The sequence below is a fragment of the Sinocyclocheilus anshuiensis genome, unplaced genomic scaffold, assembly GCF_001515605.1.
Source record: "Sinocyclocheilus anshuiensis isolate Anshui unplaced genomic scaffold, SAMN03320099.WGS_v1.1 scaffold508, whole genome shotgun sequence".
Classification (NCBI taxonomy): Eukaryota; Metazoa; Chordata; class Actinopteri; order Cypriniformes; family Cyprinidae; genus Sinocyclocheilus; species Sinocyclocheilus anshuiensis.
Window position 1 is genome coordinate 1,090,235 of NW_015555744.1, and position 17,269 is coordinate 1,107,503.

The following is a 17,269-nucleotide window of genomic DNA, read 5'->3' on the forward strand; positions in this document are numbered from 1 at the left end:
GTATTAAAAGGGGTCGTGTTTAGTCACTATTTAGTGTGGTATTTTTTGACAATATTAACTCATCATGACAGTAAAATAGGGCATTCTAAGTCAATATACTGCAGTATTTCCTCTCTCAATCAGTAGAAAATATGCTTAACACCCGGTCATGCATGAAAAAAAAAGAATACCGTCATGTACCGTGAAACCGGTATAATTTTGAAAAATACCTTGATATACATTTTTGGTCATACCGCCCAGCACTAATATATATATATATATATATATAGCTTGAGCAGATCGAGTCTCTCATCAAAATTGCTATATGCAAACATGTATCATAGACTAATATACTGAAGAGTCTTATGCAGCCAACACTTCCATACATGCACACCTCCGAATCCATTTTTTTAAATGTATTTGCTTATAATATACAAGCATAAAGCTAAAATAAATTTTACCAAAGAACAGAAGTGCTGAGAAAGTAAAAACAGCCCAAAGGGGCTTGTACAAAATGCTTTCTGACAAATAAAAAATAAATTAGATTTTCAAATCAGCAAAAGAAATAATGACAATAACTAGATTTTCTAAAGAAAATGTGAGTGGTGCTTGCCTATGCAAAACTCACACATGATGATAGAAATGGCCACATTTTTCACAATTTCCTATAATAGTTCTGTAACATTGTAGATATGGCTGAGGACTGGACTAGAAATTTTTGTCCATCTTATCAAGATGTTGCTATATGGTTGTTAAGTTGTGGTCACATTAAATCTGCTCCTTCTGTGGATGCTTTTAAGTCGAGTTTGAAGTCTTATCTTTTCAGCGTGGCCTTTAAAACTGGCTAGAGTGTTAAGGTTTTATATTGACTTTTGTGACTGTATGCTTTTTTTTCTTGTTGTTTTAATGTGTCCTGGAAAGCACTTTGGTCAACAGTTGTTGTTTTAAATGTGCTATAGAAAAAAAGTTTGTATTGTATTTATATTAAGGCCTTCTTACTGTTTTTAAGCATGTTGCTATTTTTAGGATAATCTGGGTGGTGGTTAGGGCATTGCTAGGTGGTTTCTGTGATATTCTGGGTGGTTGTTAAACCATTTAAATTACAAGAGTCCATGACTAAGTCTCTGGTCCCTGGATAGGGCTCAGGTCCCTCCGTCCATGTTGGTTTATGGAAATTTTCATGCTCAATAAAATGGCATTTTTAAAATGGTTGTTTTCTCAGTGACATACACAAAGTAATGACTCATAACTCCAAAACTATCGCAATGAGAGTCAAATGGTAGGTATCATTTGATAGAAAACCTTTTACATTTTTAGAAAATAGATTTGCATTACATTTGGACTTTCTCATGCTGAGAAACCTCTGATAAAAGACAGAAAATAAATGTGCGCTCAAGGGAAATTTCACTTATCTTTGTTATTTGACATGTAATATCTCAGGAAGGAAATAAGGAAAATTTGTTCTGGATCAAATTGTATGGTGATAGACTCCAACATCCATTGGTAGAGCTTCTCAACCTTTTTCAAGATCAAAGCATAGTTGCATCTGCGAGCACCACCCGATTGGTTCATCGCCTAGCCCAAATATACAGGAAGGTTTTGCTAGACCTGACTCTAATATACAATTGGTAAAGTTTCCAGAATATTTACAACGATGTTGAAAAAAACAAACATGGACGATTTCAGTAACATTGGATAACATGATTGCATCCCAGAAAGATGAGAGACATGTCTTTAGCCATGTAGCATGTTGCATCATTCTGTGAGGTATATCTCATGATTGATGCAATCGATTATGTTGATTTTGGGCTCATTTCAATCAGGAGTAACCACTGTAAGTAATTGTTGTTTTTAATGCCATTTTCGATCTGTGCATGTTTGATGAAGTTCCGAGCGGAAAAGCCACACGAATGCTACATTTGTATATACTTGGCTACATGCGTGTCTGTGGGATTTTATGTGTTGTGACTCCAGGAGGAATCTGGAATCTTTAGATCTGAGTGACGGATTATGGTGAGGTGGCCCTCTTTATAATCAGGACAGTCCGCTGAAAATAATGTCTCGTTCAAGTTTAAAGGGTTAATAACTGTTTTTTTTTTTTGATCAGTTGAGATTAAAATGACCCTAGTTTTAACACGATTGCTATTTTTTTTACATTTTCATCTACATTTTCAAATATCAATGCTCTAATATTAGGGGTGCTCCGATTGATCGGCTACCGATCACTATCGGCCAATAATCGCTTTGGGATGTTTGATCGGCAGTCTTTTTCTCTCTCAAAATGCGCAAATAGCTTCAAATCACATCGCGTCTGCACTATAAGCGAGCTGCAAGCTGCACTTGACACAGGAATTGTCACAATCGAGTCAGCGTCGCATCGTCACTAAAGTTTATAAATTGCATTTCGTTTTAATTCTTGCCAGTGCGCTCATGCACACTCGCAGCACACACACATAATGCCAGGTTCACATTACTTTTTTCCGCACTCATGTTAACGGAATAATGCGTGCACACTGCACACGGTTGCGGTCCGGCAGTGCTTTCCAGGAGCGGTGCGTCTGCAGCAGTGCAGAGATAGTTTCCGCACCAAGTCTATTTTTGCTGCGCTGCACGCACTGAATTAAAGTAACAGCGCATTGTTTGCGGTAAATATGAACATGGATTGACACGAAAATGTAGTAATTACACCATAAATGCATATAGTTAAAGTCTACTGTGTTTCACAGTCAACACATATGCTATGGCTTTTTTGGCTAAGTTTAAAGGAAAAGAGCACTTTTAGATAAACAAGGCAATAATAGATGGCACTCGTGGAGGTAGGAAAACAAAGTTCTTTATGAACCGCAGGATTGCTTGTAATAAAGATTTAAATGCAAAGCATTGAAAAATGTGTTTCTTATATTTATTGCATTTAAAGATCTATGAAAGACTGTATTACTGTACTGTGTCACAATGCTGAAAAAGCATTTTAAGTAACAATGTTTGGATTTGAAATCAAAATAATTGATAAATGTTGTGTTTGTGGTAAACAGCCATGGATCAGGAGCAGACTCCTGTGTGAAAGCACAGTCAGTGCTGATTCTATACCGCACATGGACTGCATACGCACTGCAAACGGAGTATGTGTGAACCTTGTGTAACACTGGCTCACATACAGCTCATGAAATCAGGCTTGTGTGTAAGCTATTGTGCAACAATTGCACGATTGTCAAAACAAAAATGCAGTGCATGATCAAACATTTAGGTGAGATAAATATATATATTTTTTTAAATGTCCCCCTCCACCCCTCAAATTAAAAAAATCCCCTCTCACAAGAGTCACCTAAGAGGAGAATTCATTTTCAAAAATGAAATTCAGACCCTGAATAAATGTCTAAAAATCTTGATTGGATCATCACTATAAATAATTCTACATGATAAAAAGAAGGCTTTAAAAAGATTGGTATCGGTGATCGGCCTCAAAAATCCTGATCGGAGCACCCCTAGCCAATATGAACCTTATTCTAATGATGCAGTTTTAGTTTGTTTACATTGTTAACATGCTTCCTGGAAGGTCTTTACTCATAACCCACAATGCTGGAGAAGTTAGTCTGAATATTAAGTGGGGTTGCCTTAATTATTTTATTCTTAATGAATGCTGACATTTTCACATAAACGCGTGCATATGGGTGGTGAGGCCAGAGACGCGAACAGCTGTTCACTGCAGATCTCCACTCAGCTGAACTAGACTGCTCACTGTCATCACTCCAGTGTCTGTTTAGCTTCTTCAAGGCATCTTTATATGCTGACACCTCACTAGCACTCAAACACACCCCACCCCTCTGTTCCAAAGCCATGCCACTAAAAATAATGCAAACAACCCAGCTGTTATTTGGATGGTTGTACACAACAGCTGCGTGCAAGAGCTGGAGAAATATGGCTCTGTACATGTTGTTCAACAAATTGCATTCATTTTTTATTAAGATTCTCTAAATCTGCCTAAATGACATATTTGAGACTGGACAAAATGAAAATGCCAAGCAGTTCACAACCTATTCCTCCTCTTTCACAATCCATGGTTGTAATAAATTGGATTATTGATACATGCCTGTCTTCATTTGTCATTTTTACTCAGGTTTCCTGGTGTCCAACTATTTGACAGATAACTTGGACAGTTTCGCGTACCTCCGTAAAGTGTCTTCAGAAGCTCATTTATATAATGGCTTCAATCTCCTTACTGCTGACTTCAGGTGAGTGGTGAAAGGCAAATCTTGTTTGGTTCTTTCCAAATATATATAACTTTGCTTAAATGGTGAATGCCTCGAATAAATCAAATGGTTGACTGTTAAATTTCCCTCAATTTGAGAAAGTAAGCTCATTCAAAATAATAGGTTCAAATTTGGTGTTTTGATATTTTTCAGAGGTGAAGTTGTTGTATTTGTGAAGGCTTTTGGTGGCATATATGTTCATAATTTAGTTTTCAAACAACTACATCAAACTAATTATTTAGATATAGCTATTTCATGATACGATTTTGTTCAGTTCAGCTTACTTATTAAAATGCTGTCAAATAATAAAACCTAAAATGCCTTTGTTATGCTGTTTCACAGGGAAAAAATATATATATATAATGTGATGCATTCTTACAGAATCTTTCATTTAAATCCAATTAAACCATGTACATCTCAGCTGTCAGTTCACTAATTAAAACCACTTGTCACTAATTATAACCACTTGGTGCTATATCAAGCCTGTTTAAAGAGACACAAAGCTTTGAGAAATAGCTCTAAAATTACTACTCCCTTTCAACCATGATCTCACTTTCTTTATCATTTGTTATGAGTATGACATGACAGTGATGATACTGTCTGAGCTCTGGAGTCCTTAAGAAGGACAGCAGGCACTGGTGCCGCCACCTGCTCTCCATATACCGAAGCTCAAGGAGTCTATTTAGAATATAGTCCGTACAGATGGCGTGTTTCCAGCAGCGTGATTTTCTCAGAGCATAGTAATTTGAGGCGATTTAAGAAGATGGGTTTCATGATTCCACATATTAAAGGTCAAAAATAATGACGTTTATTGATGTTTTTGTGTGTATAATACCATAATAGTGGTTCAGAGTAGAGGATAAATATGCTTATTTTACGTTTAGCAAACTTGTAGACTGAGGATACATTCACAATGACCGTAACATAAGCAATAGCAATAGGAGTGAACACATATACTATAGCAGAGTAGTGTTTAGCAATTCGCTTGACACTGAAATGTGTATTTAACTAGATATTAGGATATACTTAAAACAAGTCATCATCTCCCCATCCTTTAGCTTGCTGAAAGGCTGTCTGCTAATTTAGTAATGTATTACTTAAGTCCATGCTGCCATCTGAGGGACTGGAGGGATAACATTTGTCCATTTGTCTCTGTCTCTTCAAGCAAATATTTATAAACAGAAAATACATTGGAAGGCCACTCAGACTCCAAAACCCAGTAATGAAACAGAAAGCCATAGCCATGGGGAGTGTTATTCATTTGTTTACCCTTTTAATAAACAAGATCATTATTATTATCGGACTCTCGCTTTCTTTCCTCAGCCACAAAGGACAAAATGATACATGTCCAGATAAACTCTGAGGAATTACAATGGGCATTTTGTGCTGAAATCAATACAGCTGTCTTCTGTAAATAGAGACGGCCTTTCCAAAACGATAAAGAGGTTTTGTTTGTTCCTCTACAGGGATGTGACTGACAACCCTTATAATAGCCTTTATGTTTTATGTGATATTTTCAGCCCAATTAAACATTTTTTCTGCTTATTCAGATCAGGTTTGGTATTAAAATTCCTCTTTGAGTGTGCTGCTCACAGCTTTCACTTATACACTATATAGATTCTTTCAAGGGCTCGCTTCAAGAGGAATCAAATTTTCCTTGATCTTTGGAGACTAAAGTGTTCATTCTGTAAATTTCAGAATTTCCTCCCCAGTAAAAAAAAAGACAATTATTGAAACAGGGCTGCAAAAAAATGGCTCATTCTATATACTTCTGCAACTTTTGTTTGGGGTCATTAAGAAGTTTTTTTTTTTAATCTCTTGTACTCACCAAGACTGCATTTATTTGATCAGAAATACAGTATAAACCATAATACTGTGAAATATTTAACTAAATATGATATATTGTGAAATAATATTATTTAAAATAATTTTAAGTTGTAAAAAATTTAAATCGTTTTCTATTTTAATGTATTTTAAAATGTAATGCAACTTTCTGATGTCAGGCAGAATACTTTATTTGAACACGTGCACATGTGACAAGTCAATGATGCCTATTATTCAGTCAAGGTGGGATCATGTAGTTCCTCTAAGAAAGATATCTGTGGCAGCATGTATGGTTTTGATCCTGTCAGAATGCAATGTAGGCTTTGCACAGAGGTGTTAAAGGTGTTAAAATCTTGATTGGAGCTGACAGCAAACCTGCAGTTCACAAATAAATGTCTCTCATTTCACATGGAAATATGGCATTTAAACTGAAGGCAGCAGTAACTACTTATTATAATTTTATATTACTATATATTTTGTGTGGCATTCATGGGTGTAGCTGGATAGCATTACTGCTATGGATGTAGTTAAAATTAGATCCCTGAAAGCTGGTATGATAGATGGGTGTGTAACCCTAACATTTTTGTCTGCTGAGTTGACTGGCTGTTTTAGCTGTATAAGACTTGGTCTTTCTGATCCAAATCTCAAAACGAAGTGCCCTTGGCATAGTGCTTAAAACTGGTAACTGAACAGTTTGCTATTTGAGTTTATTTTGTGAAAATAATATTAGTGAACGCATGTCTCCAGTACAAAATTCATTTGTAACTTGAGCTGATTGTTGGTTTTCTAGCAATTATTGTGCTGCATTAATACATCATTAGAAGGCTATTTGGCTCTTATGCCCCAGTGTTTAAAGTCTTTCAGTGCAATTAATGCATTAGTGGAGATAGATAAGGCCATTATTAGAAGGTATTGGGTTTGTGCCAGTGTAGATTGCTCAAATTAAGTACTTTTTATAGGCTTAGCTGGTGTAATGGGGAGTTATGTATATTTAAACAATAAGGTACAATATATAAACAGTAGCTACAGGTGTTTTGTGTAATAGCTTTTACTATATTATGTATTTTAGCATGTCTGGAATGTTACATTAACAGTGTTGGGCAGTAACTAGTAACTTGGTTACTGTATTAATATTACTTTTTGCAGTAACTAGTAGTGTAACTAATTACTAATAAGATTTCAGTAATAATATTACAGTTACCATCCATAAAATAGCTTAGTTACTTAGTTACTTTTGATGCCTCAACCCCACTGATTTAAAATCCAACAATCAAATAATTCCTAGATTTATTTTCATAATTTTCACGACTCGCACATGCATGTGATGTCCCCAGTGCAGCAGGCAAGCTTGGAATATGGAAAAGCTTACATTCAGCAGATAGAAATATTGCATTATATTGAATTTGTCAGGAAAAAAGATGATCATTTTACTTTACTTTACTTTACTCTGGCATTACATCCCACCCACATACCTCTGATAAGCATGTGGTACATTATATTACTATAATTAAAAACCTTTTTGGAAATTTAAAGTTTCTTACAAACTTAATGAAATATAATCTTATATGGGTAATGGAGAAATGATAATTAGCTTCAAGCTAGACATGACAATTAATGAGATTAATACAACACTTCTACTTGAATGTGACTATCAATCACTAGAATTTTATGTGGAAGATACACAGTTACAACTTCTGTGGGGCGTGAAGAAAAAGTAATGTAACTAGTGTAACTAATTACTGTTGCAAGAAAGTAATAAGTAAAGTAACAATATTACTTTTGAAATTAGTAACTAGTAATGAGTAATATATTACATTATTTGAGTAACTAGCCCAACACTGTACATTAATCAATCATCATCCTAGAACAGAACTAATAATTTTTTAAGTATATAATATAAACAATATGTGGAACATGTAGATGAATTAAACTGAATACAGGGGGGGGGGGACTTTTAATAGCATCTCTTCAGTGCACGTAATCCTCCAAAAAAAAAGTAGTGTAGTTCAGCAAAATTCCATTAATAAACATTCATTTTTAAGATTCCTAAAACAGATGTGGTTTTACGGAAAGTCAGCATTCTGCATACTTATTCTGCATACTTATTTTATCCCTAGTACTTATACAACAGGGTCTAGTCTCCAGAGTTCTGAGGCTTCTGAAGTCCTTTCCTCGCTGTCTGTCTTTCTCTTCATCGTGGTTTGCCATCGCTGCCAAACTGTTCAACCAGCATTATTGATGTCCCTCTCAAAGTGCTTTCAAAAACCCTAAATTGGCCATTTCTCCTTTCATAGCCATCCTCTTTTGTCTCCTGGGCCAATAAAATGTCCTCTGAAACACACGGCTATATCACCATAGTTCCATCAGGAGTGATGAGCTTCACTGAGGATCCATCCACTAGATTCATGTGTATGAAAACAAGAACATGTCTAATCACATAAATTAATGATGGACTGACTGAGCTCATACATACAAACTGAAAGGAGATTCACTCTCCTCCTTAATTACAGGCTGATTTAGGAAGATTTCTTTCATGAGCTGATGAAGGACAGAGACTGTCTATCTGTCTGTCTGTCATCTATCTGTCTGTCTATATATCCGTCTGTCTGTCTATCTATCTGTCTGTCTGTCTATATATCTATCTGTCTGTCTGTCTATATATCTATATGTCTGTCTGTCTATATGTCTGTCTCTGTCTGTCTATATATCTCTATGTCTGTCTGTCTGTCTATATATCTATCTGTCTGTCTATATATATATCTGTCTGTCTGTCTATATATCTATATGTCTGTCTAAATCAAGATGCATTTACTTAAGATGCAAAATTAAAATATGAAGTCTTGTTTTCTGAGAAATTTAACAAAATTGAGTTTATGCTTATCTATCTGTCTGTCTGTCTATCTATATATCTGTCTGTCTTGTCTGTCTATATATCTGTCTGTCTTTCTCTCTGTCTATATATTTCTGTCTGTCTATATATGTCCTTCTGTCTGTCTGTATATCTATCTGTGTGTGTATATATATATATATATGTCTGTCTGTCTCTATATATATATATATATATATATATATATATCTGTCTGTCTGTCTGTCTGTCTATATATCTGTCCTTCTGTCTGTCTGTATATCCGTCTGTCTGTTTATATGTCTGTCTATATGTCTGTCTGTCTATCAGTCTATCGTTCTGTCTATCTGTCTATAACAAAGCATGTGAAAAATGTGTATACAGTATAAAGTATATATGTAAAATAATAGACTTGTTTTGTTTTTTGAGTTTTGCTACTTTATTAATTAGGATGTGTTGATTTGCGTTGACTTCCTCTACAGTTCTTTATGTATGCATTACATAACTATGGAAATTGTTTCTGTGTTTACAGTGACAAATGATGCAAAAATAGCTGTAAATATGTGTTTAATTGTGTTTCAGCAGTGAGCACTAACTCATTTTTTTTTCTCGCTGTGTTGTTGGATGCAGGGCCAATGAAGACACATTGTGTTACTATGGAAACAAGGGCAGTTCAGAGCCCATTCATCTCAAAGCAGGTTTGTTCAGTCCCTCAGTTAGCGCTCTGTGTTCAGACACCAGTGGTCTTGCATAAAGCACTGCTGTTTGCAGTGTTACACCTACCGTCTGCAATACAGACCACTTTCGCTCGTTCAGCACCAGATTGGTGGGTGTGTCTCACTCAGAGCTCACAGGAAGTGATGGATGATTGTTTGTTTCAGCAGGAATCTATGGGTTGAGTAACTCTCTTCTGGAAACTCCGTGGAGAAAACTGCAGCACGGCAAACGGCTGTTCACCAGTGTATTGAACAAAACACTGCCCCCTGATGGCTTAGTGCAGGAACTGCTCCATATCCTCAATAATGAGGAGCTGTAAGTGTGCACTCTCCTTTATTAGGAAAATTAGTTTTCTCTTATTCTCTCGTTTTTTTCTGTTTCTCTTTATCGTCCAGCTACCTTTCTTCATCAAACCAGCATCCATCCGTTTTGATCCTCAAGAAGCACTTGAGACACAAAGCAAATGGATTTTTAGAAAGTTACTCTGAAGCACAAGCAGCATGATTTTTGAAGTCTCATTTCTACAGGTTTTATAAGGTGAATGCGGGCAGCATATCATAATGAATTTAGATATTAAAAAGCAGCTCTTCAGAGTCGTACACTGGATGAGTCCAAATTAAGTCAAGTCAAGTCACCTTTATTTATATAGCGCTTTTAACAATACAGATTGTGTCAAAGCAACTGAACAGCATTAATTAGGAAAATAGTGTGTCAATAATGCAAAATGACAATAGTAAACACTAATTTTTCAGTTAAAGACAGTTCATCATTGAATTCAGTGATGTCATCATCCAGCTCAGTTCAGTTTAAATAGTATCTTTGCAATAATTTGCAATCAAGTCAACGGTATCGCTGGAAATGAAGTGTCCCCAACTAAGCAAGCCAGAGGCGACAGCGGCAAGGAACCAAAACTCCATCGGTGACAGAATGGAGAAAAAACCTTGGGAGAAACCAGGCTCAGTCGGGGGGCCAGTTCTCCTCTGACCAGACAAAACCAGCAGTTCAATTTCAGGCTGCAGCAAAGTCACATTGTGCAGAGGACTCATCTGGTTCCTGTGGTCTTGTCCCTTTCATGGGGTCCCTTCCATTAACTTACTTCCATGTTAAGCTTCGTTGTTTTTCACTTATTTTATTACAGATTTCTTTTTTATATTATCACTTTACATTTTTAGAGACAGCAGTGTTATATGTTTTCTTCTTAATAAATACATTTTCTGCATTATAACTGTGTATGTGTTTGAAGTTATGGAAGTGAGAGCCATCTAATTAGACATTATGGACCTATTTGCATTCATAATTTAATTATGTATTCATCAGTGAGAGTAATTGATTTAAAACCAGTTATGATATTTAAGTAAATAGTCGTGCAGTTGTGTCAGTTCTTATATCTTATATTTTCTAAGCTTTGCATTGCAACTAATTGGTTAGTATTAGAAACTAACCGATTAAGTTAGTATATATACTAAGTGTATATACACTACCATTCAAAAGTAAGTTAGAAAATAATACTTTTATTCAGCAAGGATTCATTTAATTCATCAAGTGACAATAAAGCATTTGTAATGTTACAAAATATCTCTGTTCCAAATAAAAGCTGTTCTTTTGAGCTTTCTATTCATCAAAGAATCCACAGAAATATCCATTAGCACAACTGTTAGTAATTAGCAGTAATAAGCAGTTTTAATATTGTAATTTTTCACAATATTACTTTGTTTTATCAAATAAATGCATCCTTGATGAGCATAAGAGACTTATGGTAATGGTAGTATGTACTGTATTTTGTGTGCTACTGTACTTTATTTTTATTATTATTTATTATTTTATTATGTCATATTTGTCATATTTTTTTCAATATTTTTTTTATAAACGATGTGAATACCTGTAGCATTTCTGTGCATTCTAAAACTGCTCAGATCTTAATCGAATCGCCAGCTTGATTTGTCACACTAGAGTCATAAGAATCTCACTTCTACTCTTTTCAGAAACACCCCAGACCTCGAACAGGAGAGTCAAGGTGTAGGCTTCAGTAAGGCCATACTCCAAGCCCTGTCTGCAGTGTGTGTGCGCTCACCAGGATACGGCACAAGGTCCCATCATGCTTTTACTTCATTCTCTCTCTGCACTTTCTAGTTTACCTCCAGTTGTGAAGTTTAACCAGTGTCATATTTGTGTTTGTCTATCCCAGGACCAATACAGTCATCCTCATCGACCGAGAAGGAAACGTGAGCTTTACGGAGCGCACCATGCTGAACTGTGACATTACTCAGTGGAGCACAAATAGCTTCCACTTCAAACTGCAAGAATGAGGGCCAGATGCCAGGCAAAGAGAAGAAGACTCTCACATCGTGCCTTTATCCAGCCACTCTCTGCTCAAGCCATGCAGCACCACTGTTTCTACTAATATGAACGTCAAGACTTGATTCAGACTTTCCTGTTGAAATGGGAAAGCGGCTAATTATTGCTACGGCTCTGTTCTGAGAGAAAGCTTGATTGCACTTTCTTCTTTTTTTTTTTTTCTTTTTTTTTTTTTTTAGGTATTTCTTCTTTCTAATAACCAATGGTTCATGAGGAGGCCCACATGGAATCTGTGGACCCAAACCCCAGATTTCCTTAATATTGAAGTCCACCCCCAGAATTCCACAGATTTCTTTCAAATCCATTCAGAAAGGAATCTACTCATGAATCTACTCGTGAGGTGTGATTTTGAGTGCATGTCATTCAGTCTGCATATGAAGAATGTACAATGTTGTTTTATTCATCTACTGAATCCCATTTTATCACAAACTGTCATTGGCATGAAATGCTGTTGGACAGAATCGTTTAAGGAGCAAGATGTCTACTGCCAAATAATAATTGTGTCACTCACAATCATTGAGAACATGAGAAAATAAAAAACTTTCATAAACTTGCGCAATGTAAACTGCTATTCAGTGTGATAGTGATCCACTGTAATGCCTTTCACTCAGGAACATGTTGAGAGCTACTGCCAAAAAAAATAGAGACATTTTTCTTCTTTTTAACATTAAACAGCATCTTTAAATTGAAAGGAAAGGACTTTTTTTTGTCATATTAAATGAAAACGTTCTGATTTCACTTTGAAAGTGTTCAAAGTCTGAGGTCTGTATGGTTTGATGTTTCCATTGCTGCTTTCATAATGTTATCTGAATTCCAATATCAATGCATTTTGTCAGCCATCAGGAATCCGATATGAATTTGTCATTTGATGTCACGTCTTTAGTTTATAACAGTGTGCCTGAAATTTAGTTGCGTCCACATGCCTCTGAATCTGAAATGCACTTACAGTATAAAGTTGTTTGCTCGCCTTAGATTAGACAGAGTAACGTTCAGGGTGTTGTTTCTTGGCTAATGACAGTGAAAGACGTGCACATTTTAGCGGACCCAGTTAGCTTTTCCGAACTGACAGCAATATTTTACTACAAAGGTAACGGAAATCAAATGTGCGAGCTCAGGTGTTCTATTGAGTGTGGTGACTTGTGTTCGTTTCTTTCGTCTTCACGTGTGTCAAGAATACAGCATTTGCGATGCTCCCTAATAGAGATGAGATTTACCTCACAACATAAAACTATCATGTTGAAGCTACTGCAGCTGTTATTTAATACTGGGATGTGACTGATTGTGGTCTGTTGCCATCTAGGGGCATGTAACATTTTTAAAGCCCAGATTGTGAAGCTGGTTCTAAATTAAATTAGCCTACATTTATTTGAGAAAATTAACATTTAGACAAGGACAATTGTATGTAGTCTAAAAACAAATTTTTAAAACCCAAACACTTCAAAAGAAATGGTTTTTGATCAGAATTACAATTACATTTCCCTTATCCTGTGCATTCTTACTTTAAATTTAATTAAAGTTAGTCAGTTCATTCATGACTATGATAATAAATCAGTTGGATTTCATCTTCTCGATGTTTGTTTCTATCCATTCTGCATTTCCAAAGAGTGTAATTAAACGTAAATGTAGGGAACATTTTAAAAAAGCAGTTCTTCTGACCCCGTTATGATTAGGTGTATTAGTCGTGTACTCAATTACACAATGCAATAGAAGAACAAGTTCTCTATAATTCATTTTCTTTTGGCTGTATTGATGACATCTTAATGCGTTTAAAAAAGGGATTTGCTGCATTTAGGCAGGCACAACAAACACTGAAACAGTAAATATGCTTTAATAAATTACCTTATTATAAACATAAAACACAACAATGCAAGCTTAATCTCAAAATAATTATTTTTTTAATCATAAAATGTTACTAGCTATGACAAAACTTCTTGTCACAGCAACATGACAGCCAAAATGGACAGGCATGTTATTGCTTTTATACCCTTTTTGTACTATGGTTATAACAAGGAAAATCATTGTTCTGGCCAGTAAATATTAGATACATAAGGATACATGACATCTCTCAAGTCATTCTTTTCTTGCAGTTACGCTGTTTACCTTTGAACGTCGCTGTATTACCAATCTTGACGATTTCTTTCGAACCCCTCGGCCGCCGTACATTGGCATTGTGGGTGAAGTAGTCCAGCGAATATTGCGACATCTTGCAACGCATTCTTTTTAAATACACGAAGAACTACAATTACAGTGAGGCGCGAGGAGCCGCTTTAGTGACAGTGCCTTATCTTAAAGCAACAACCAAGGTTGAGTGAGGTTGGAAGCAGGGAGTAGCAGGGCTTAAGGTATGTAAATATTAACGTCTTGTTTGCTTGTTAAACATAAAATCTTCACAGTTATTTCGGGCAGAACTTAGTGTCATCGTTAGAACTCACAAGCAATAAGGAATTCGCGCGGCAGCAGTCATTTAAAGATTTTGGTGGACTCTATGGCTGCCACAGAACCGAGTGAGCTGCCTACCTAGACAGCATTTTGGGACATCTCAGCTGCGTTTGACTGTTTTCCGAAATGCTGTCTAGGAAGGCGGCGCACAAGGTTTCGAAACACAACCAACGTTAGCTTTATTGCTAGTGAACAAGGAACTGCTGCTACCTGAGAATTGAAACAATCAGCCAGTACATTTAGAAACGAACCAGAAGATTTGCAAACTCTATTTGGTTATACAAAAGATACAGTGAGATCAACGAAGGCCACCTGTATGGCACTTTAGTTTGAACTAATGCAAATGAGTGACACGAACACAGCAGCACATTCACCTGCCTGACTAACTTAGTCGACGACTCGATGTCAACATCAGTGGCAGCCTTTTATGTGCTGATGCATTTAGTGTACTGTATATTAAAATAAGGTTTAGATTTTCTGATTACGTATATGCTTGAAAACCTAGTGGGCTGCCTGTCTAGACAGCATTGTAGTCATTGTACCACAGCTCATTAGTGGTCAACCACTCTTTAGTATTGCTTTCCAGGTTTTCAAACAGCATCATGTGGCAGTCATGTGTTTCAGAATTCCAGAAAAGCTTATATTTTTACAACAAAGTTCACTGCAGCACACACACTCAAACTGCAGGATTGACTTTGGACTAGAAGTGCTTTTAGATATTTAATCAATGGGTCAAAAGGGCAAATTGCAAGTGGAATCAAACACTAAAAACACTGAGACTGACAACTAATACTCGTGCATGAACATTTGTTTGGCTGCTCTAGTTGACGTCAAAATAGTTTCTTTTCTTAAAGTTAAAAAAATAATCTATTTTCTGAGCTTATGCATTTGTTTCTTTTTTATTTATTTATTATTTTGAATTAATAATTTTAAACCAGAAAATAACTGGATGACGTATACTGGACTACTTCAGTCTTGTAGTCCTCTTAATGCTTTTCTTACAAGTGACTACAAGCTCTTCATCCAATCAACAACTAGATAGAACCAAGACCCCACCCTTCATTTTTGACTTTTCGATAACCCGTTGCGCTTTGGATGTTCGTCACAACATGAAAGAAAAGATCTGTCGCTACTTCTGTCTCTTTGTGACTTTAATGCACGTTCATGATCTTAATTTTTTGAATGATTTATCAGTGCACATTATTCCATTAAAAAGTAATTTAGTAATAATTCATCAAATTGTAATACCTTGCTCCACCCTGAAAGCGCCTTTTTATGGCCAATGTCACCAATCCCTCATCTTTTGACCTTTTCTTTCCACTCACATTTTTGTCTTCTTGAACATTCTGTCTCGCTCCGCAAAATGTCACGTTATGGAAGTAAAACGGATTGCAAATTATGTTCCATGACTTTAAAGTAGACTTTAAAGTTAAAGTGGTTATTTCAATTGAATCATTTCTAAAATGGTTTGTCTAATTCTCTCTCCACTGTTCACCTCCTTTGTTTTCTGAAAACACTGATTAGGCCTGGATTTGGCGGCCAGAAGGAAGGAGCAGCGTGGCATCCCTCTCCTCCTCTCATGTCCCCTCCCTGTGTGTCCTTGCATGTCAGTGCCCCCTTGTCATCCCCCCTGTGTCTCACCCTGCCAGCCCTCTGTGTTCCTCCCCCTCATGCTTGGGACAGACTGGCCTCACTGTCAGACCAATGACTGCCTGGATCATACTGCCTGTCAGCCTGGCTGCCTTCTCTATTACTGGGATATGGATAGTGTGAGTTTTAATATGCTGCAACCCATGATTCAGATCCATCTTAAAGTGCCCCTATTATCCTTTTCGAATATTACCTTTCATGCACTGTCATGTAGCTGTATGTGAACATAAACTATCTGCAAAGTTGTGAAGCCGACAGTGCATGATAAAGTTATTGTCTTTAAAAAAAAAAGAGTCGGCTCGCAATTGCCTAAACGAGTCGTCGGGAATTCGAATCTTATTCTGTTACGGCTCTACGTCACGAAGTAACAACGCTGTATCCTAAGAGTAAATTTGTTTTATCGCATCTTATAATTACCACAAACTTGTTAACACTTGACACTTGACACTTGTCCTGCTCCAGTCGTGCTTGCGAATCAGTCTCTTGTCGATCAGCCAGTTCAACCGTTTCATCATCAGACTCCGGCTCGAATTGGTAAGGTACAATCGATACCATCTTTTCTATGTACTGTATTGACAAGTCTCCAGGGCTGTTATTCCGTCATGGCAATGGGCGTTTCGTTTGCGACACGCGCTATATGCGGTAGACCAATCCAGAGCCAATCTCTCTACGGCTCTGGACCAATCACAAAGGACTGCGCCATCTGACCAATCACAGCAGTGAGGGCTCACCGAAAGGAGGGGTTTAGAGAGACTGATTCTTTAAACTGCTTCGCACGAGTCGTTTACGAATCATTTAGAAATGAGGTAAAATTTAATCTATTTTTTAAGAAAACTAACGTGTTTTTTGACCTTGCATACATGTAAACCTGTTTTAGGAGACTCATAAAAAAATATTAGCAACTTTAAAAATGGCATAATGGCACTTTAACTTTTCTAGCAAGTTTCTACATCGCTCAGTGAATTCGGTTGGTGTATGTAGATTCACAAAACGATTCACAGACTCATTTGAATCATGCATTTGACTTTTTTTTGTAGATAAATCTTGTTGTTGTTCAACTCGGATATATATATATTTATTTGATCGGGTGCTTTATTAGTTATATTATGAGTAATTTCAGCACTTTCAAATTTATTGAACTTTTCTAGTACATTTCAGCATCGCTTGAATGTGAATCAGTTCATTCAGACGCTGCATGTAAATTAAACGAAAA

At 36.4% G+C, this 17,269-nt stretch overlaps 2 protein-coding genes across 6 annotated transcripts in view; both read left to right on the top strand.

Moving 5' to 3' along the window:
- The window catches only part of tango2 (transport and golgi organization 2 homolog (Drosophila)), a 25,551-nt gene extending 12,184 nt beyond the window's left edge, over window positions 1-13,367 (top strand). The window contains exons 5-9 of one of the 4 annotated variants that reach the window (XM_016466961.1): window positions 4,094-4,208; window positions 9,526-9,593; window positions 9,777-9,927; window positions 11,595-11,699; window positions 11,798-13,366. In XM_016466961.1, coding sequence (XP_016322447.1) covers window positions 4,094-4,208; window positions 9,526-9,593; window positions 9,777-9,927; window positions 11,595-11,699; window positions 11,798-11,918 — 560 coding nt within the window. In that variant the 3' untranslated portion in view covers window positions 11,919-13,366. Of the gene's footprint in view, window positions 1-4,093; window positions 4,209-9,525; window positions 9,594-9,776; window positions 9,928-10,007; window positions 10,150-11,594; window positions 11,700-11,797 lie in introns of those variants that run through there. The other 3 variants (XM_016466962.1, XM_016466963.1, XM_016466964.1) reach the window with 3 other exon arrangements.
- The window catches only part of LOC107673390 (transmembrane protein 150A-like), a 16,463-nt gene continuing 11,430 nt past the window's right edge, over window positions 12,237-17,269 (top strand). Inside the window, exons 1-2 of one of the 2 annotated variants that reach the window (XM_016466960.1) lie at window positions 12,237-12,307; window positions 15,931-16,175. In XM_016466960.1, the coding sequence (XP_016322446.1) occupies window positions 16,111-16,175 (65 nt within the window). In that variant the 5' untranslated portion in view covers window positions 12,237-12,307; window positions 15,931-16,110. Of the gene's footprint in view, window positions 12,308-14,212; window positions 14,310-15,930; window positions 16,176-17,269 lie in introns of those variants that run through there. The other variant, XM_016466959.1, reaches the window with a different exon arrangement.